This window comes from Cydia pomonella, chromosome 20 (assembly GCF_033807575.1).
Source record: "Cydia pomonella isolate Wapato2018A chromosome 20, ilCydPomo1, whole genome shotgun sequence".
In the NCBI taxonomy this organism is placed as follows: domain Eukaryota; kingdom Metazoa; phylum Arthropoda; class Insecta; order Lepidoptera; family Tortricidae; genus Cydia; species Cydia pomonella.
The window spans coordinates 10,903,548-10,927,189 of NC_084722.1; the positions used below are offsets into that span (position 1 = coordinate 10,903,548).

Here is a 23,642-nt window from a genome sequence, read left to right on the forward strand (position 1 = left end):
ACTTAGTATAATGACAGTTGCTAACCAAAAGTCGTACCTACTAGTATGACCAGTGCAGCAGTGACGGTTACAGTTTACGGTTCAATTTGTAATGGTTAAGGGTGAATTCTAATGAACATTCGGCCAATACTGAGTATGACAACATTTTGAACCAACCTATCATCAAGATTTTTCTTGTAATTAATCTAAAGTAAAGAAAGAACTTAAGTTTTCAATGTAAAATTAAAATAGATAGCGCTGCACCGTGTATGTCAAGATCCTATCCTAAATCAAGATTTATTTTTGTATTAATTAATGATTATAATAAGTCAAGACATAACATTTGTTTCACGTTTTACTGCGAAATACTGAAATTGAAGGAACTCCCATAAATAAACAAATGGCTTTTTCATAATATATATTTTATAATAATATATTTTTACTGGTACCGTTGACCAAGCAAGACGAGCCTTCGGCAAGCGCTAAGAATTACCCCTGAAATTGTTCCAGAGGGTTTGATTGTTCGTCGTACAAAATAAAATAAGGAATGTTATGCCTTGCCCATAATTGATTCGTGACTACTTTCATACATATTCCCCTTGTCAACTTTTTATGTAAGTCTAACAAATTTTTAATACAAACTCTAAGTGGGAATTACTTTGGAAAAGGCTTTGTCTAGTAGTGATAAAGTGGTACGATGAAATAATTTGCATATGTGTTATATCGTGAATCCCTAATAAATACTAATATTATAACTTTGTAACGCGATTGTAACTTTGTCTGTCTGTCTATTATCTCTTCACGATTAAACCGCTGAACCGACTGGGATGAAATACGAGTACGGAGATAGTTTGAGGGTCGAGGAAGGACATAAAATCGTTTTTATCAATCATCATCATTCTACACATACGAAGTGACGGGCATAAGCTAGTTTAATTATATATCCCGATCTCTCGAACTATTTACAATTTTCGTGGTAAACCAGACAGCCTTTGCATCTACGTGTCTACCGGTGGGGGTCAACTGGTCAGTACACGCGATATCTTCCTTTTCTTCTTCCTAGCATTTGTCCCGGCTTATTGCCACGGCTCATGGGAGCCCTGGGTTCGCGTGGCAACCAATCCCAAGAAATGGCGTTGGCACTAAGTTTCTACGAAAATGAGTGCCACCTGACCTTCCAACCCAGAGGGGAAACTAGGCCTTATTGGGATTAGTCCGGTTTCCTCACGGTGTTTTCTTCACCGAAAAGCGCCAAGTAAATATTAAATAATATTTCGTACATATACATAAGTTCCGAAATACTCATTGGCATTGACCCCAAGAGTAGCAAAGTAATTTGATGCAAATTTTGAGTTGTTTCCTCATTTTGGCTGCTGAAATTGATTTTTAAGTGAGTTAAGAATGATAAAGATTTAATAGCGTTCATTTGAATTAGATTTGCAGTGTTTTACAGTTACTACATATTTTCCTCGGGTTGGTGAGCTGAAAAATGTTTTTACTCGGTCGGTTGGTCGGGCAAAGTTTGTTTAACCCTCGAGCCTTGAAATAACATTAGCACAAGCGAGGGGTTAATCAACAACTTTGTTCCTTTGTAAAACAAATAACTATTATCCGAGGTCAATATTAAATAGAGATTACTCATAATACTAATGCATTTTTTACCCTAAGTAGGTAAATCCGTTGCTTTATTATTTTTTGTCAACCGATATTAATCAGTTTATTATTCAAAAGTATGCAAGATATTATAATTAGTAATGTCATCCTATTTAGTCTTACTGTCATAATGTCTGTTTGAATTTCATTACGAAGTGGTAGATAAATTTTAATTGCAAATTAGGTACATCATTCAAGAAACGTTTTTTACATGAATGTACTGGACTCATAAATGGTACAAAATTGCTCGTCTATGGGCGGCATTCAGAGGAAGTAGGTAATAAGAGTATCGTTTTATGAACCCTTTACTTCCTTTCTCTATGGGTGGTAGGACGGGGCTTATAAATAAACAGCCCGATATATTTGTCGTCATTAAGCAAACTGTTGTTAATTGGGTCTATATAGTCTATACTTTTAACAACTGTGGTAAAATTATGTATTTTTGTAGACATAAAAACGAGAAAGACGGCATGATTCTGCGGCACGAGCGCGACCGAGAAAGAATATTGTAATGGCGAAGGTATAGTTATTTATGTTGTGTTCATTTCCTGATGATTAGTAATGTTGTATGAGATTCTAAACATGTTCCATGAAGATGACAGTTAGCAGACCATTCTTCCAACTGGTTATAAATACACGGTGCAACACGAGGAACCCGAAAGAATTTAACCACGTACTTCTGAAGCCAAAAACAGGAAAAAATATTAAATTTCACCAAAAATATTTTTTTTTTTTTAAATGTTTTCGTACACAAAGAGTAAATGTTATGGTATAACTGGCACTTGAAACGAATTTTAACTTTTTTTTTCGTAAAACCAATTTTTTACATAGTGTTAGTGTCCCTTTTTGACATCTATCAATAGAGATATTTAGACTGCGCCCTATAATGGCATCATCGCCATCAAAAAAGGCGTTGTGCACTAAGTAACAATAAGAAGTATTTTTTCTATTGGTATAACTCTGAAACTAGGTGAAATCCAGAAAAGTTTATATGACATTTTAGTCTTTAAATGTGATCAGGAATATACCGTTAAAATCTTTCAGGTTCCTCCTGTTACACTGTGTATACCTACAATTGCTACAAATTCTCTACCAGTCAACCCTTTGGCTAAACCAGAAAGATTGTAAGTAAGTGCAGGGTCTTAAGGGTCTTAGGAAAGTGTAAAAGAAATTGTTTACGGTCGTGGCCTATGTCGGCACCGACTTCGCGCCCAAGCGAGATCGTTTTCCGTTTCACGAAATATTCTTACATCGAATTGAACTAGTTTTTTACATCAAGAAATATTGTAAATGATGGGCTAATATTTCGTGAAACGGAAAATTATCCTTTTGCCCGAAATCGGGGCCGACGTCGCGGCCGATCGTTCCCCTAATACGTAATAAGCCCTTTAGTATAAACTCACACAGATACTTATACAAATAGACACATATTTTGTAAGCATCGTGTAAATTTTACACTGCAAATAATGCACGAGACTCATGTCGCTCCATTGAATCGTGTGCATAGAATAGTCTATTAATCTATTGTTTTTAATTATTCTTTATAATGACATGTTTCTTTTATTTTTATTGTTGTATCTTCCTTTGTACTAATGTAATTATGTTTGACATCTATCTTGCACCTATGTACCTAATAAAAATGTAACACTGACAATGTATAATTAATACAAATAAACGAATATGAATATGATTTTTTACAAGTTTCTATTAAACAATATTACTTTATAATCGGTTGTCTGTCGCTGAATCTATCTACACTGGTTAGCAACAATGTTGCTCACCGGTTCAGTAGAGGGTACGGTGTGGTTTGAATTCACAAATAAATAAAATAAACGGCGCAATAAATAAACTATTAGCAACAATTACGGGGTTAATGAGGTAGCTTAGTTCTTTGATACATTGTATGAAAGATAAATAGGGGTTATAATATTATTCTGTTTTTACGATCGATTCAGATGCATGCAAGGAATGGAAATTATTCTATGGAAAGAAAAAATCTTAGCAGCAGACCTGACTTCAAGTATGGACTCGCGTGCAACTAGGGAATGCAATACCGGGATACCGGGATCCCGAAATACCGGGATCCCGCATCCAATATGCGGGACTAATCTCGTTCGCAAATTTAGCGGGATCCCGCGGGATTTGCGGGATTGAGGAGCGACATAGTTCATACGTGTTACTCGTTGCGCGGGCACGCGCCAACTAGTATAATTTCTTAACGCCGGTAGAAGCGTAGAGCGGTGCGGTGCGGGGGAACGCGGGAGAGAATTTCGCCCGAATGTATCTAACAAACCACCAAACGAACAAACCACCGCTACTGCTGATGATTCCGATGACGACGTACCTCTCGCTGATCTAGAGTTACATTCTGCAACATCAGCAGCACCAATATCGCTTCAGGATGAACTCGAACTGACCCTGACACGTTTGAAAACTCCAGGAACACCTCAGCCTAGATCTGGTAATAGTAATCTTGAGGTTTTGATACGGAAGGAGATGAATTATTTTGCCTATGACTCGTTAATGTCTATTGTTCCGACCAGCGTAGAAGCCGAAAGAGCTTTTTCTGCTGCTGGCTACCTAATCGGCAAGGTCAGAAGCCGTTTGGCTGATGACACAATTAATACTTTAACTTTTTTGCGTAGTTATTTCCAAAATAATGTCTGAATTGTCTGAGTCTGACTTATTTTATTGTAATGTGTAATTTGTTTAAATTTTCGTTTGTTATAATGCTTAATGTTGGTTCTTTAAGAAGTTTAATAAATAATTTGATTAAATTTTGTTTAATTTCAGTAAAAAACGTTGTTTTTAATGTTACACTGTACTTAATTCGTAAAATCTTACATTGTCTTGCGGGATCCCGCAAATACCGGGATCCCGCGGGACTAAGAACTGTCAGTCCCGCCGAATGCCGGGATTAAATTCCTCGTGCGGGATTGCATTCCCTACGTGCAACTCATGCTAGCAGAAGGCCTACCGCGAACCACGTTCGACGTGTTGTCTCTCTGTCGCACTTGTAAATTCGTACGTAAGTGTGACAGGGAGGCAACACGTCGAACGTGGTTCGCGGTAGGCCTTCAGGTCTGATGTTGGCTCAATTCAAGTTTCGGTTAGTATTTTGTAATAAAAAAATATCTTTTTCTGTACTTTTTTTTCAGCAATAATTTAAGGTTTTGGGAGAATTTTCACGACCGGTCTGGCCTAGTGGGCAGTGACCCTGCCTATGAAGCCGATGGTCCTGGGTTCGAATCCTGGTAAGGACATTTATTTGTGGGATGAGCACAGATATTTGTTCCTGAGTCGTGGCTGTTTTCTATGTACCTATTTAAGTATTTGTATATTATATACATCAATGTCTGAGTACCCACAACACTACACTGTCTAAGAATGTCACTATAATATTTATGTATTTATTTTAATGGCACTGGACCTATTAATAAAAAAAATACTAACCTATTATAAATACATTAACAGTGAATGTCAAAGAGTGTGAGTGTATTTTGTAAACCGGACAATTGGACGCATGTGCATACCATTAATAAATAAAACAATAGCTGCCAGGCTTTTTAAATTGTCAAGGAAATTCTATTGGAAACTATAGGGTATTTACATATACTGTATCTACATGTATAGTCGAGTTCTCAAACATCTTACAGGTCAACGTTCCATAAATATATTTACACGCCTCTAAGACACTGACAATAAGGTCGTGTAAATATAATAATATGGTCGTATAAATATAACAAAAAGGTCGTATAAATATAACAAAAAGGTCGTGTAAATATAACAATAAGGTCGTGTAAATATATTTTTGGAACGTTGGCTTGTATAGACGTTCGTGAACTCGGCCGTATCATTGTCTACAGTGTTAACGGAGAAAATTTAAACCTTACTCCAAATATATAGAGTCCAATGACGGCCAGTAAAGAGTTATTACATCCAAGTTACAATGTATTCGCTGGTCCGGCAGCATTCCAGTTCAAAACGAGAATGTCTTAAGTAGTTTTTGGAGCAATGTCTGTATCACAAATTAGGGCGTAAGTATCTCGAATCTCGAGTAATTAACTTTCAAAGTATTTTATTGAGACTATAGCATGCTATCAAGAGTTAAAAGAAATAATGTAATAAGAGATAATCTACATATACTTACCTATTAAATATTTGGGGACAATCTTACACAAATCGACCAAACCCCAAACTAAACAAAGCTTGTACTATGGGTACTAGGCGTCGATATACGTATATAGATTAAATACATACTTATATAATACCTACATAGAAAATACCCATAACTTAGGAACAAATATCTGTGTTCATCACACAAATAAATAATTAAATACCCTTACCGGGATTCGAACCCGGGATCAACGGCTTCATAGGCAGGGTCACTATCTACTAGGTCAGACCCGTCGTCCATAACCTATTATTGTATAAAATGGTCTAGGTTGCCAATAAGTAGTGAGTTTCAGATCTCTTTTACATAGAAAAAAAACTCCATTCTGTGGTCATCGCGACGCTTTCAGTCATCTCTCCTGTTGAATGTCCTTCATATTGAAGACTACCCAATATAAGTCGCTCTCCAATTACGAATAGCTGTTTCAGATCCAGAGATCAGGATACGCTGGGCCACCCTGCAACTCGACTCGACCCGTCAGAATGCTCGCCAATATTATCATACGCCGTGTGCGGCAGCGGCATCAAAGGCTAATAACATGCAAAGCTCATACGTTCATCGCCTGTAAATATGTGCCGTGCATTATTTAACTCGATTTGCGGGTCAAAGAACAACATTAACAATGAATTAACATTCAGAGATGCAAACTACGTGTTTATACTTTACCGCGGCGATTTGCAAGATGAGAAGTAAAAGGAGAGTTTCGCCATAACAGCGGTTTATCTAGATCTCATTGATGCGACATTTATAAAATATCTACAAGTTGTTTGGGATTCGAGTTTTAATTAGACTGATGAGCAAAATGGCCAAGAAAATGGCGCTCTAAAGGTTCTCATAAGTCTCTGAGGGCCTACCGTGAAAATCGAAATTCGCAAATTGCGGGGATCTTTCTCTTTTACTTTCACTAAAACGTAATTAAAGTGATAGAGAAAAATGCCCGCAATTGACGAACTTCGATTTTCGCGGTTATAGGCCTGAAAATTTCGTGTGCGCGTCAGAAGTTATTCGGCTTAATTTTTCTGGCCCAAAAGTTGTGCTTGCAATTTCCGAAGGCTTCGGCTGGGGCCCAGTTAGGGCCATACACAATGATCGCTATAGGGTAATGGAAAACCGTGGCCTTCGTATTTTAAGCCTTTAAATCGTATATCCTTAGCAATCAAGGATTATATCTACATAATCTAGTTGCCTGAAATACGCGGGAATTTGCCAAATCGATATAAATAAAATTACACAGTATAAAATAGAGTTTGGATCATTTAATGGTAATTTTTCTCATAGGTTCATATATGACTACCTAAATTGCGTTTACAGTACATATGACGCTACTTTACTGCACTAGTGCGATCATTATCACATTACAAAAGAGCCGTATGTAGGTACCTACTATACAACGTTGTACGATACATGTGCAAATAGGTAGGTAAATTATCGCCACATGTTGCGAATCTCCTCACTTGTATCTTAATGTATAGTACATTAAGATACACGTGCGAAAAATAGGATCTAACAATAGCATAACCCGCTAGTAATACTAAATACATTTTAGAAGGGCTTTAATGTTATTATGACCCATCTGTAAAACCATTTTCTCCTTACATCCCATATTCCAATGTTTCTATTCCATTTTATATCCCCCGCATCGATAACCTAGGTTTTTAATACTAACTACCAACGTTTTATCGTTCTCAGAACTTATATGTTTAGACCTATTTGTCTCAACAAAGTTATCGCCTAGATCAATATCAAGTTTTAACTTATTCGCCCGCAAACCGCCGGTTTTCAACATTGTATCCGATATATATAAACTTGCTACTTGCAAGAAACGGACCGCGAGACTCCCATTCAAATTACCATAAGAACCTGGACATATTATAAGGATATTGGAACTTGTTGAGAATCTAGACTAATATTTATAGACAACGCATTATAAATGGCTTGAAAAGGCTCGCGGTCGTTACGCATAAGTGAGGCGGTTTTGGACTGCTTTCCTACCAGAGCCAAGCTGTGCTACATTTCCATACAAGTGACCCATAACCGAGCTTGGTTTGCGAGCTAGTAGCCTAGATTGGGCCATTTATACATGTATGTAAACGTACCTAAAACAACTTAGCTCTCGTGAAAAAGCAGCCCTATGATATAATTAAAATTTGTACTCTCTACGAAACGAGGGATTAACATAGGCTTTTGTAGAGTGCAACTATAAAAGCCCTTGTTAATCCCCAGAACTATTTTTCAATTTTTTTTTATATGCGTTGGGTACACACCGTAAACGTTCGAATTAAAAATGGATTTCGGAATTAGTATGAGAGCTGCAATGCCGTACATGACGTTGTGATCGCAAGTCGTCATTTATGTTCCATTAAATTGCTAAGCGATCTGTGGTTGAGAATTGAGAATCATTTGGCGATAATTATAACCTATTAAGCTGTAGCTACTTTCTACACTGCAGTGTAGTAGAATGCAGCTCGTGCAAATAAGTTCAATGATTTTGCATACCATACCATAGGATTTTTGTCCATGATATCCACTAACAGCAGGAACTTACTTTTTCATTAATAAAATTTGTCATACTTTTTTCACATTATTAGGTTTCTTGTTTCTTAATTTATGAAGCGTGATTTGAGAAATAATCTAGTGTTTCACTGATCAATTTTGGTGTTTACTGCCGCTAATGAAGTAATATAATTATTAACGATAGTTGATGGTAAAAAGCTAACAAACAAGTGAAACAAGGTATAGGTATCGAAAAATATAGGGTTTTTAATAGGTACTGTGAACTAACAGTACCTATTAATAACCCTATATATATTATTTTTCGCGAATTACTCGTACTATACCACTTTATACCAATTCATTTTCGCGTTATTAAAACAAACCCCATTTTATGCCTCTAATAACAAGTAATTTTAATTTAAAATGAGCTTTATAATTTCCTCATAGAGTTATCCCGCCGTCGATTTATCATGCGTGGTTAAACCATTAAGATCTCCCGTGTTTTGACATAGGACGTAAATCGAAGCGCGCCTTCTTTACCTCATATCTTTTTGTAGTGGCTTTTTCAAATGTGAACCGTATTTAAAGGAGAACAGGGTGGATTTTCAAGTAGCAAAGCTTTAAAGGTAAGAGATTTAGAAAGTTAGTGCTTGAGTTAACAGTTGCTTAAGCTTCCTACGTACTAAAAAGACACGTAAATAATAAAGACTGTGGTCAAAGATGCCAAACAAAGCTGTGGTATATTATGGTTATAGATGGCGGCACATTTAGTGAGCACTTCATTTGAAATATTTTGTCTATCTGCTCAATATACCTACTGTTCAAATTTAGTCATGAGGTAGCTTGCACATCCATATGGTTGTTGTTGTTATTTATTGCTAAAAATATTATCTCTTAAAGTTAATTTAGCCTAACACTATCTATTTGAGAACTAAGTGATGTTAAAGTGCTAAGACTCGGGTGGTATGAATTTAGGATAAAAAAAATTGCCGTAAAAATGGTAGCAAAAATCTGCAAATATCTGTATTATATACCGTAGAATTTAAAGCTAAATTATCAAAGATCATCATGCCAAGAGTTATCAGAAGAGTTAAATAATAGTGTCAAGTACACGACACTTCCCGGAGTGCCCCACGGATATTGGTGGTCTTTAACGCTAACCGGTCGGTGGTACTAGGATGCAAAGTAGCGATTATAGTCGTCATTATACCAGTAATAGCAGCAGGCTAAACAGATGGCCGGAGTTAGTGAAAACGGATAATTGTGTGCGGTAACGTGATAAATATTGGAATGTTACGAGTTTCATGTGAATTGACTACTATGTCGGTACTAAGGGATGTTAACTATAGTGGTCTAGGTGTTAGTGTTACGAGTAAATAGCTCGTAATACAGGTATATTCATACATGGCCGTTGAACAGTGGCAAAAAATAATTCTGTTTATGGTCAGGATCATTTTAGGACTAATAAGTTTTTGGCAATAATTTAATTTTTGGTACAAGCTTTTATCGCTGACTGTACTTTTCTTTCCACAGGCAACTAATACTCATCGAGCAAATTCTAAAAACCCCAAACACTATTAGGCTGCGTTGTTTTATTACAGATTTCCTATGTCCACCTCTTGTCTCCATGATCAGATCAGCTCGATCATAATATTACCCGACTTACATATGTATGCAAATTTTTAGCTCAATCGGAAACCGGTAAGTGGATCAAATTTAACTTGCAAGATTTAATTACAAACAGACAACGGTCAGGTGAAAGTAAATAAAAGCTTGTAAAAAGAGCTGATACTAATGCGTATCCTATCCTGCTGTTTAATTTTGATAGCAGCACCCATTAGTTGATGGCGGCGTCAATTTGATTAAGCATATAAATCATTTTCAATACTGAACTTGCGTTTCATAGCTAGCACCAGCTAGCTTTGAAATGCAAGTGCTATTAACGCATCTAAGAGCCTTGGCTAAAATAAGCCGCTCCTAGAATCCCGTGTGCTCTATATTCGCCAGCTATGTCACACAGTCATTTCGCGACTGATGGCTTCGTCCAGCTAAGCATAAAAAAATTAAAAACTAACCTTGCATTTCATACCTAACACCAGCCACAGCTGATATCGATTGCGCGGTCAACGCATCCTTATAAGAGCCTTGGCTAAAGTAAGCGATGCCAAGATTCCCATGCGCTCTGCACTCGCCAACAGTATCGCCCAGTGACTTCGCGACGGCTAAGTCCTGCTGCATATAGTTGATAGCGGCATCAAGTTGACTAAGCATAGGTATAAAGAATCTTCACTAACCTTGCATTTCATAGCTAACACCAGCTGATACCGATGCGCGGTCAACGCATCCTTATAAGAGCCTTGGCTAAAGTAAGCGGCGCCAAGATTCCCATGTGCTCTGCATTCGCCAGCAGTGTCGCCGAGTGACTTCGCGACGGCTAAATCCTGCTGCATATAGTTGATGGCGGCGTCAAGTTGGCTCAGGGCCCAGTGGGCGGAGGACAGGGCGCTGAACACGGAGCCCCTGCGGGGAGATGTATGTAATTATTAATATTCAGTAACAGGAAAAGTAATGAGGACATTGGGACCCTCCAGAAAGTATGTTGGAAGAATTGATTTGTTAAATTAGAACGTACGAAATACATGTTACACTTGTAAATAAAATATGTTGTTACAAGTTTTTTTTTTGTTCCGGAAAAACACCCAACTGCGAAGTAAAGTCCAATAGTACAAGAAAACAAGTATGGTCCAAATATTACATACGTAACTATATTTTTTTTGTTTTTCTTTCTGAGGTTTTTTTACTCAACATATTTTTTCTCAGAACTGTACAGTAATAGTTGTGACTAGTGAAACGAAAATATTGGACTACAGTACCCCTAGTGTAAATATTTTCGACAGCGAAACGTTACGTACGCGTTTGCGTTAAGTGTCATTTTGTATGAGATTTTTGACTTTCCAAAACGTCCCGCTTGGCGCGCTGATCAAAAACCCATACAAAATAAGACTTAACGCAAACGCGTACGTCACGTTTCGCTATTGACTAAATTTACACTAGGGGCACTGATAATTGTTTTTTTTTTTATCTGTGCTTTTTTCATGTGTACCTATTTATAAATAGCACATGCTGAGTGTACTATAGTCGGCATCTCTAACAAAATGTTTCCGCACCTCAATGAAGTGCCGGCACTTCACTGCGTTTGGTACGTCTCCGACTACTGGCGAGATGCCAAGCATGTGACAAAAGTTAAGAAAAATAATAAAAATGAAAAATTCCTTTGTGCGTTATGAAAATGAATTCTAATAAGCTCATTTAGGTTATTTTGAAACGTCACTTTAAACACTCGTGATGGTACGCCATTTTCGTTTGGCGCATAGATTACGTTTCGCAGATGTAACACGTAATGATATATTACTCTTTATCTCGTAATTTTTTTAGTGTTTTTCTCATATTTATTTAAAGAGTATATTAGGTATGCTATAAGCGCGATTAGATCAAAATTGATACGAGTACGAGAGTCAAATAGAAAGAGTTTTATGACTATTTTATTTTATAAATTTAAATGTCGTCCGTGTCACATATGTAAAACAATTTCAATACACTTGTAAGGAAATAAATACATTTTATCTAGATTCTTTACAGCGCGTATGTAGGCAGAAAATGAAGAGTTGTCATAACAGTTTCGCCTCTGGCTAGCTACACAGCTATGCTTATTCTTTAGCTTAGTGACAGACGTCAAACGCCGAAAATGGCGGACACAATTTGTTCTCGATAGCCTGTCTAGTACATTTATGTCAGTGCCTGAGTGGCAGCCATTGTACTTTGTTTTCCTTTTTTCTTGGGTTTCCACTATTAAAAACATTTCTAAATATCTTCTAAGTAAAATATCCTATCCAGTCATAAAAATGTCTGATCACAATAAAAGTGATTTTTTTTTGTTGAGTTCAATGACTATCCATTTTATAGTAATAAAACTGCTTTATTATTATAAATCTTTTAAAGCTGTTATCTAAAAGTCAGTAAAGTTCTAATAGGTCAGTAAAACCATGCAATCTCTATATAGAGAGATGAAAGCCAAATGATTGCCGGTGAAGTGGAATAATGACCCATTTAAATACATAAAAAAAGCTACAATTATTGTTTTTGCTTTATAAACATTGCTTTATACTTGAAATTATCGTGTGCTAGAATCGAAAGTTAATCTTATAAGTAGCTATGATCTACAATCTTAACAAGGCAAAATATGTACAGTAGTAAATATCTTTCTTTACATATTTATCATGCAGTAGGTTCAGCCAGAAGAGTTTTTGAAAAATCGTAACGCTTTTTATGGGCGTGGCACACTACGTCCGATTCGCACGTCATACGCAGTATGGCATGCCCCTTAGACACAATACGGTTGCAAAAATAATTAGCAACCAGTAGTAGCCTTACCACGAGCTTGTTACTGACGTGACACTGACATATTCGCTAGCATATGCGTAATTTATTTTCTATGCACAATCGCTCTTACTGGCATATCAGTGCGAGCGAGATGTATGGAAAGTAAGTTACGCAGACTTTAGCGAATATGAATGTCAGTGTCAGGTCAGTGACAAGCTCCAGGTAGCCGTACCTACTGGTTTCTGGACTTTTTCAACGAATTTTTCAAAAATCACGAACATATATCTCGCGTAAACGCATCTATAAAAAATGTGTAACAATTTTTGAAATTTGTGCTTGTGTGTCTTTTTTTGTTTGCCTAACCGTTGCTAATTTTTTTGCGACAGTAATTGACTTTTTTTAAAGCTAAATCATAGCGCAACGTCATTTTTATCTTGTCGGTTGTCACTATTTTTTGTTAACTAACTAATGTGGCTCAGTAACCCAAAGAGGGTCTAGGCCTTTGAAACAAGAGCACTCCACTTTTCCCGATCCTGCGATGCTGCGACTTTTTTTGTTAAACTTACAAAAAATTTAAATTCAAAAACGTCGTTGCCACGATCTCGGGCACGCATAGCCATCTCGCTCACGCTTACGCTCAGTGAGGGTGAGAAAAGAACCTGAACCCACGGGGTCTTAACGAAGAAATGAAATATAACATCCGTCTCATTGTTTCAAACGACACAAAAAGACAGGAATACTGAATATTCCATTCGTTGTTTAGATATCAACTGTAAAATACCATTTGAAATCCAAAAATCTTTACCAATTATCAGTTATTAAGGTCGGGTTGACCAAGTTCCAGTTGACGAACTGATTAACGTTAAATATAGAAAACCAAGAAACTTTTTTTACAAGGAAATTCTAGTATATTTATAAAACGGCTTACACGCGTAATTTTTAAAAACCACATTGTGGGCACAATGTGGTTTTTAAAAATTACGCGTGTAAGCCGTTTTATAAATAACATTTTCGATTTTTGTTGACTTTTTCGATTTATTAATTATAGAGTTGGGATCTTTTAAACATTTGTGTGGAATTATTTTTTCCCTCGTATAGTTCGTGTCATCCACGATGTTGCGCAGATTTGTCAAATCTAACCTTTAATAACATGACATTACGAGTCAAGGCACGCGTCGTCGTGAATGACACGATCTATACCTTTTATAATAATAAAAAAAGTCGAAATATTGTTAAGTCAAAAGAAGTGGTATAGCTAATAGCTTTGGTTAATATACCTATATAATAAACTGTGTTAAAAGAATTTTCATAATATCAATATCCTGGAAGGAAAACGCGGATTACGTTTGTATGGAGAAGCAGTCCACTATCGTCTTTTTTTATGATACAGGAGGCCATCGAGCAGACAGATCACCTGATGGTAAGTAACCTGTTATTGTACGATTCCCACCGTCCGGCTGGAGTTGGGCCGCGCCGGAGCGCATTTTCAATGTGCCTATACATTATGTATGGCAGAATCGATGGAGTCCGTCCAGAGCCGTCCGCGTCCGCGAGGAGCCGACCGGCTTGGGACTGTACAAATGTGAAATGCGGTCCGATTCCGCCCGTTCGGTGTGGATCGTACTTATTGCAGCCATCATAGTCTACTATCGTCCATAAATATTAACGTCTAATCTCAGATTAAGTTCTTATTCCATTTTAGGCCCGCTGAACTAATTAAGCATTCAGTACTCGCTTTAACCAGTCCGATGACATTCTTTATTTAGAATGGTCTAATCAAGATACTATTCCGTGCTGTCATAGAGAAATAAGTGAGCATAGATTGCTCACTTTATACTACATTACTACTCTTACCAAAACGCTTAAGAGGGAAGAATGGCTTTTCGATCCTAACAAAATAACGGTACTTTTAACTAAATCTTAACAAATCATTTTGATGTTGAACGCTTCAGCATAATATATTCTAGGTTTATAGGTTTCGCTTTTTTCGTTTTGCAAATTTTGAACAAAAAGGAAGGCCTTAAAAGCTAGTTTTTCATTGTGTCAATAATATAAAAAAAATTTTTAACTCAAATACCGGCACTGATAAATCTGCTATTTGACGTTAGATGTCAACTATGAAAATAATAAGCGTTTTGGTAAGAAAAATGATGTATGAATAGGGTTGCCATAATTGTTCGGAACAGTTACGGGACCATGTGGTTAAACAGGGATGATTGTGACCATTTATATACGTATTCTACAGCGGTATTGATATACGGGACAAAAACGGGACGGGTAAAAATACAGGACGCGAAACTTAAATACGGTGACAGTCCCGTCTATACGGGACATATGGCAAGCCTATGTATGAAGTGCTCACTCCATGCTTAATTATTTCTCTATGGTGCTATATAAAAAGCGTACTATAAAATATTGATAATAACTGGCTATAAAGCTGAACAAACATGGGTGTGCATCATCCGGTCCGGGGAATAACTCGTGTGAAAGCGATTAAAATAATCCGAGATAAATATTTTAATTTGTGCCCCGGCTGTACTCCGGTCAATGAAGTATTCGACCTTTATTGTCAAGTTCCTATTCTTAAGGTTAGATGTAGGATCTTACCTAGTATTTGTTAAGAAGTAGTAAGTCAACCTAGAGCGTTGGGGTAACTTCGAAAGCGGAATAATTTTGAAAATGGCAATTATCCACTAAACTATAACCACTTCCTACTATAGCAACAGCACGCAAGAGGTAGGTATGTATATTGTATATGTATGTATGTATATGTATAGTAGACTGTTAACCAAGGGATCAAAAGCATATTATTTCTTGAGGGCACTTTCAAATAACAATTTAGGTAAAAATATCGTTATTTATAAAATGGGGAGTGAATTATCAGTATAGAAATTGTACAATAAAATCAGTTAAAACAAAAAAAATAGCTTACCGTAAAAAAAAAATTAAACAATTTTTTTAAACCTGATCGGCCGATCAATTCTTTTTAGTTCAGAATTATCGAAACGTTCCGGGATATATCTATATTTGTCAATTTACTCATGTTTGTTTGTTTAGTATTTTCCATTCGTATACTGTGCAACCCATTTATTGTACAGTACCCGGCGATAAATATTGCACATCGGTCTTTAGATGGGAGACACCAAGAGAGAAAGAGACAACGCTCTACGAAGCCGAAATATATACGTGATACACGCATTAGGGCAGTTTCATGTAACAATCTCGTCCATATACATATTATAAGGAATTTAAAGCTGGATTAGCATTCTCGTTGATTGGACTACGGTAAATATTTTAATTTGTGGGCACACTAATGAATCACTGGGCCCGTGTAATTTGACATCACACTTTACACCTCTCAGATCGATCACGTCGATTTCGGGATCCTTATCTTAACTCTAACTTACGTTTAAATATCGGGATAGTGGAATTTTACTGGGGATTTGTGGTTCTTTTTATAAATTACTGCCACACAAGAAGCTTGCCGACTTGAATTTAGGGGCATTTAGAGAAAGTGGTACTCTTTAATGAAAAAAGGTGCCTAATGAGGTTAAAACCAAAATATACTGGTACAGTAGAATCCACAAACATCTTTACAAGTAGTTACATGTAGAGGTGTTTTCACCATAGGTAGTTTTTCTTCCGGACTACCTGTCTACCTACCTTACCTACAGTAAGCTCAAGATGCACGATTAAAGTCGATTTAGATAGCCTTCTCCTAACTATTATCCTCGAATATTTCTTGGGTAATACATAGTAAGCGGTGGTGGCCGAGTGGATATGACGTCCGACTTTCAATCCGGAGGTCGCAGGTTCAAATCCTGGCTCGTACCAATGAGTTTTTCGGAACTTATGTACGAAATATCATTTGATATTTACCACTAGCTTTTCGGTGAAGGAAAACATCGTGAGGAAACCTGCATACATCTGCGAAGAAATTCAAAGGTGTATGTGAAGTCCCCAATCCGCATTGGGCTAGCGTGGGGACTATAGCCCGAGCCCTCTCGCACATGAGAGGAGGCCTGTGCCCAGCAGTGGGACGTATATAGGCTGAATTATTATTATTATTATTAATACATAGTTATACATAGTGATTAGGTTAGGAAATTCATATCTATGACGAATACAGTATGTGTATCGGTATCGCTAGTAGAGTGGAGGTAATTGAATGACTACTAATCGCAGAAACAGTATTGAATGAATGGATGAGTGAATGTGCTCGATAAAAGAAAACATTTCCATTAAAGTAATTATCAAAGTCTTGTTTTACGATTTTTTTTTTTCATATTTTTTGGACCCATAGTTCAAAAGTTGAGAAGGAAGAGGGGGTGGGCACATTTTTATTTCTTTCAGAAAGATTATTTTCAAAAAAAAATTCTTTATCACAAAATATTGGTAGAAATCGTTATTAGTTTTAAAAGACCTATCCAACGACACTCCACACCATTGGGTTAAAACTAGAAAAAAATCAAATAAGATATTTATTTTATTTTGTATGGTATTCGTACGAGTACAAAAAAGATTATTGTAGTTTTTATTTTACCGTTCTGTCACCATGCGTGATTTATGTATCCATGCCAAATTGCAGCTTTCTGGTGATGTCTATACATAATGTTTTAATATTATATATCTCTATATATCTCTAGTTCAACGATAAGATGATTTCGAAAATATCTTATTCTAAACACCCCACCAACAGCCGGACGTAAAGCTATTTCAATAGAAATGAAAATAAATACAATGAACATATTTCTAACATGCAAAGGTACAATAAGTACGGAGCACGCCATAAAAGAGTCACCTTGCACAACCAGTGCAGTGATGCTGATGAGATTATATTCCCACAGAATAATTCCCGGGAATGTCATAATATCCCAAACAATGGAACTTTGAATAGAAAAGCAACGATTTTGTTCGTGTTATTGTTTGTTATTGTAAAACCAGTTTTTATTGAGCGTATGTGTGAAAACTATCACCTTAATATACAGCGGTTTATAAGTTTAAAACATAAAATTGCATTGGATAATTAATGAGTAATTAGGTTTAATTTAGTTATTGTTATTATTATCATTACTTCATTCGAGAGATTTACTACTGAAATTAATTAATTACCTTCTTATACTAGAATGAAGACATAATTAATAAGGGTTAAGGGCACTTTTTTATGAAATTTCTACACAATACGTGTCATGATCCTTAAGAAAAAACAAAATACCTATTATAGTAACGACCTCTATAATGGAACAGGCACCAGTAATGGGGTGGTATGGACAAATCCTGTAAAACAAGTATTTACCATCAGTTTTTAATCGCTAGCAACATTTTACCATAAGCAAGAGCCAAAGAGCTGCTTAAGTTTAATTTTTCATTGATATTTATTAGTTTGAAAATTAATGGCGCCATTCATCCCATGACTGGAGCAAAAAACCATAGTTTTAACTGGTTAGTAATATTGAAACCAATTGCAATAGCTTTCATTCAATACATAGAAAACATAAAGGACGAATAGGACATTCAACTTTTAAAGCATAAAGCGGTAGAATTTTACAGATGTCTGTGAAATATCAAAAATACTCCAAATTTTCTCTTAAATGTCCCATGATTGGTGCCGTTATCATATATTACCGTCAGATAAATTTTCCCGAAACTTCACATCACTATAAGCAAATATACTCGTCTTTACTACTAAAGCAATTTATTACTCCTAAAATCTATTTCCAGCCCAATCCACAGGTCCATCAACGTTCTAGGAGATAGGCATCAAAAATAAATGTCCCATTTATCGTGAGTGGGCCGCTCATAAAAGCAATTTAACTGAGCATTGGTGGACCTTATATAGTTGCAATAAGGTCTAGGTTAAGTACGTCGTCGATGGTACTGAATACTTGAATAGGGATGTCCCGAGTGGCTCCGATCCATCAACAAGAGATAGCATCTCGGAGTGCGGTGAGGTGTGGGTTTCGACGCCGAAGACCGGGCTAGCACTATATTGTCCATCTTTATTATTTTAGAAATGTTTATTACTTTTAACGATTTTTAAACCACTTCAAAACAGGAGGTACGTTCTTAATTCGTCTGGATAATGTTTAAGTAAGATCAATACGGGTAAGTGTGGCATACCTTGAGGTAAGTCTGGCTGGCCATCAAGGGCCTGTTTACCCATTGATTAATGTTTATTGCGAGTTCATACATTTGCTACTTACGTTTAGTGGCTAATCAATATGTAAACAGGCCCAATGTAGAGGCCAGCCACACTTACCCGTATACCACACTTACCAGAAGTGCCCTTATGTTATGTATGTCTCCCGATTTCTCGAAGACGGTTAGACCTATTTAGATAACTATTATTTTATTTGAAAGTTGCCTCACTAATTGTTATATTGTTTTCGGTGTTTGTTTGTTCGGTTAATTCGTGCATTAAGTAGCTCTCGTAAAGCAAGTAAAGCAACATTTGTAGACGTTGGACTGTTGATGAATACCGTACAATAATAGTAGGCACTTGAACCTGTTTATGAAGCCAGTTATTTTTTGTTACTTAATATTTGCTATTGACTCTGTAAGCTATAGACTTCGCCAATCCTCATTATTATTTTAATCCTCATAGCTCCGCTATTTTGAAAAAAAAAATCCAAAAATGGAATCTACAAAAATCTTCTATATCTAAATATTCTATATCTATCGAAAATCGGTTGAGAAATGCGATCAGTATATTTTGTGTCAGCCACCATAACGCGCAGATTTGTCAAACTTGGCACGCGTCTTCATGAATGACACAGAGAGGAGAAGAACATCCCGGACATATGAAATAAATTTGCCCAAGCTAAACGGAGACCTTCGCTTTCGTGCGGTCAATAAAGTTTATGGATATGAAAGATATAAATATTTAATCGCCCGTTGAAACGTGCTAAAGCTAAAGGCCTTGGTCATAAAGAGTGTCTTAAGTTTCTATAAGGCCAGTTTATAACGGCTCTTGAGTGCTAAAACCAAACCAAACGTATTCTATTGTCGTCGTGACTGAAAGACGGAATTGGCACCACCAAATGACCAGTACTATATTTATTGCTAGCTAGTCGACGTTCTTGCACATACTATTAGCCTCTAGTTTCGTGAAAAATATATGTGATTAGAGAGCACTTTATACTGGCTTTGCTGAACTTTTTGTGCTGTGGTTTAGTATGGGAATTAAACAGGTTCGTGCAGCAAAGTGGACATTTTCGAGTATCCTTCCTGCACTGAACCTAACTGTAAATGAACAGGAGTAAGGGTTATGGTGTTTTGGGTTTTGTTACTCTTGTTATTTCAATCTAAGTAAGTGCATCTCAGGTCGTTTTCATTAATTGAAGGTACCTATGCCCTATACTTATAGGTCGGGCACAATAGCTACCTATTTCTGGCCAGCCACCTAACCAAGCCTGCATTGTCGATTTTTATACATAATTATATTCAATTTAAAAGTATTTACTTTTCTTTTAAATAGGTACTTTAATTTTATTCGAAGCTAACTTCGGCCCTACCTCAGAATCACCGCGCAACTACTTTACCTACACTGTACAAAAACTCTAACAGTTCAGTGATACTGCTTTAAGCTGTTTTCCCCTAAGGCAGACATGAGCGGAGATGACGGAGATGATAGAGGTGACGTGCGCGAATCAACCAATAGCATGGGTTGTAGTAGTAGTAAAACACTTTATTGCACAAAAGAGTACGAAATAAATAGGGAATACAATTACAAAGTACAAAGGCGAACTTATCCCTGTAAGGGATCTCCCGCCAGTACCACCCCGCCCGCGGGTAAGGTATTGGTTGTAATCCTCTGATCCGCTAGGTCACATCCATTTGGTTGGTTTTCGCACGACTCCTCTCATCTCCGCCTAAGTGGAGAGGCAACCATAACCTATCTATACGAATCAAGTTCGCCAAAAAACGAATACGAATTATGACAACGTATTTCAACAATCAATAAATAAAATAAATAAATATTATTGGCATTATTACACAAATTGACAAGTCCCACAGTAAGCTCAATAAGGCTTGTGTTGAGGGTACTTAGACAACGATATATATATAATATATAAATATTTATAAATACTTAAATACATAGAAAACACCCATGACTCAGGAACAAATATCCATGCTCATCACACGGATACATGCCCTTACCAGGATTTGAACCCGTGACCATCAGCTTCGTAGGCAGGGTCACTACCCACTAGGCCAGACCGGTCGTCTCAATCTCTATCAATGATATCATGTTAGGCCTGCTTCAGAGCGAACATGCTGGCGACTGTAGATCAAGGGGCAGATTCAGTCAGATCAGGCCTTATTCATTAACTAGATTGAAGCTAACATCCCAGGCCATTAGAAATCAGGAAATTCTAGACATTTATAGAAATCTTAGATACATAAATTTGATTACCGATGTGGACTTGGGGCTACTCACAGCCGTCACAGGGCCGGAATGAAGCGTGCGTAAGGGAAGTCATCGTGTATATGAACATTTCATGAGTGCGAAAGAGGAAAAAAAACAAATAAAAAAACATGACCACTTCACTTATGAGATTCATAGCGGCCACCAGCGGCCGCAAGAATGTACCAAAATGTAATGTTAGCAGACTGGAAAATACGAAAAGGTGGGTGATTATATTGTGGAATATACTTTTACAAACGAAAATAACATATTATTTCTGAATTGGGTACTTGACACATGGTGAATATTATAACAAAAATTAGCTAAACGGATAGAAAATGGGCCATTCATTACAAAAAAGTAGAATGTAAAAAGATAACTATATTGAGATTATAAAAAAATACAAGGCTTCAAGCCTTAGGTACAAAAAAAAATAACTTTCAAAATATAAAAAAGAAAATTATACCATTCGATTCCTTAAATGTTATTGAAAAATAAATTGTATGACAATATTGACAATTATATACATAAAGCAATATTTCACGGTCAAAATAACAATTTTCTTGATATTCCATACATTTAGGACAGACTAATGTAATGTGACGTCAAATTAAATTATCATTTTGTTAGAGGCGTTTCAATCGTGTAGTGCGAGCGTCAGACTTTAACTCTCATTTCTGACCTTTGTGTTGCTTAAATGCCATGAGTCCTATATAGATATATGATCCTCAGGAAAATCAAGATCGATTGACATTATTTACAAAAAATTGTCAAGTAGCCAATTACATACTTCCAATGACACTTACTATCATTATTGCAATTTTAATATTTGCCAGGAAATCTGGTACTGTGTTTGCTAAGTGGTAACGTTTGTCATCAAATTGCCCGTATGTAAAGTATGACAGTTCTCTTTGGGATGATAGCTCTCATCGCCATAATATTTAATGCTGGTCACCTTAAATTACACCGCCTCAAAACACCACAAAATGGATAATCCAAGAAACAAGCTCTAACAACGTCCCAGATTAGGTTTTATATCAAAGAGACCTCCGACTAAGTTTACTGCATTAAAGCACATTCCAATTAACATAAACGTCGAAGTGACAAGATTTGTATGAATTAAACCGATTTAAAGGATCCATTTAAATCGAGGAATTCCTTTAAACTCGATTCACACGAATAATTGCAAAAGGTCTCAGTAAGGTGCGGTCGTACGGTATTGCTAATGATGTGCTTTCGCGAGAATATTGCTATTTTTTTACTTTTATTACACTTAAGCAATGAAAATGGGTCGCTTTGTAGGAAAATTAAGATCAAAGTGAAACGTTTCCATTGCTATTGAATACATTTTCTTTAGGTGTACCATCTAGTTGGATGAATAACTAAGTAGATGCTTTAAACAGAATATTGCGATGAAACAATAATTTGTAATATTTTATAGCGCTTTCAAAATGCGCAATTAGTGTAGCTCAGGTGTAGCTACTTAACATGTACGCGAAGAGCAACAAACGACACTTTTAAGATTTCTTAGTATTTTAATCTAAATTTAATTACAATCAATATGTTACAATCCTATCAATGTGTGTGTCATAAATGTGTTAATATGTTATGTTAATGTGTGTTTATCTGTAATCAAAATGTTAGACGGTCTGTTAACGCTACCATTTCATGTGATGTTGAATAAAAACGTTCTATGTGTTATGTCTAAGATATGAAGGAGCATTCCATGAGATTGTCTACCATTGTCGTACAAACGCGAAATTTCTGAAGATTTGCAGCTATAGGAGTTTCTTTTTCTGTGACAAATGGTTAAACATATAATCGGAAAAATAATCGTCCGTTTTAATCGCCGGAAAAAAGTTGTAAAATTAATAAAATTGTCATAGCGTCCGACTATCAAGCGAACACTTGTCACCAGTTTAATATAAAATATATATTCCAGGCTTTACAAAAAAGTGGCCAATATCACATCACTAGACTCAATATCTATCAAAGGCAGTTTATGATTCCATTAAACCACCGTTAGCGGAATAAGTGTCCCACGGCATGAGTTAGCGCATTCACACGAGACCGTAACGACTCCGACCCGACGTAGATTATGGTGATGTAAGAGATGTGTAGAGTTAGACCAAGATAAGTTTGCAGCGCTTTTCTAGCACAGAGCGTGAAAGTATTAGTTGAAGTTGTGTGAGAGTGTTAGAGTTTAATTGAAAATATTAATTGAGCCCCAATTCAGATAAAACATTAAATCAATGATATCATGACAGGCTAGTACTCCCTAAAATGCATACAGTCATGAAAAACAAAAGCTGTTACGCAATGTGCGTTAAAATATTTAACTGCCTGTCTGATGAGCTTGAACAACTACCACTCAATAAATTTAAGAACAAACTGTACTCTTTTCTTGTTGACAAGTGTTACTACAGTCTGAAGGATTTTTATATAATTAACTACCAATTTTATATTAATTAACTATCAATTTTACAATTTGTTGGTATCAGTAATAGCCCAGGTTTATGACTTATATAATAATGTAACATAACACATTTATTAAGT

At 36.3% G+C, this 23,642-nt stretch overlaps 1 protein-coding gene across 1 annotated transcript in view; it reads right to left on the reverse strand.

The window, feature by feature from the left end:
- LOC133528819 (tetratricopeptide repeat protein 28) overlaps positions 1–23,642 on the reverse strand; it is a 115,262-nt gene that overhangs the window by 28,177 nt on the left and 63,443 nt on the right. Inside the window, exon 7 of the mRNA XM_061866287.1 lies at positions 10,594–10,819. Within this exon, the coding sequence (XP_061722271.1) occupies positions 10,594–10,819 (226 nt within the window). The remainder of the gene's footprint in view (positions 1–10,593; positions 10,820–23,642) is intronic.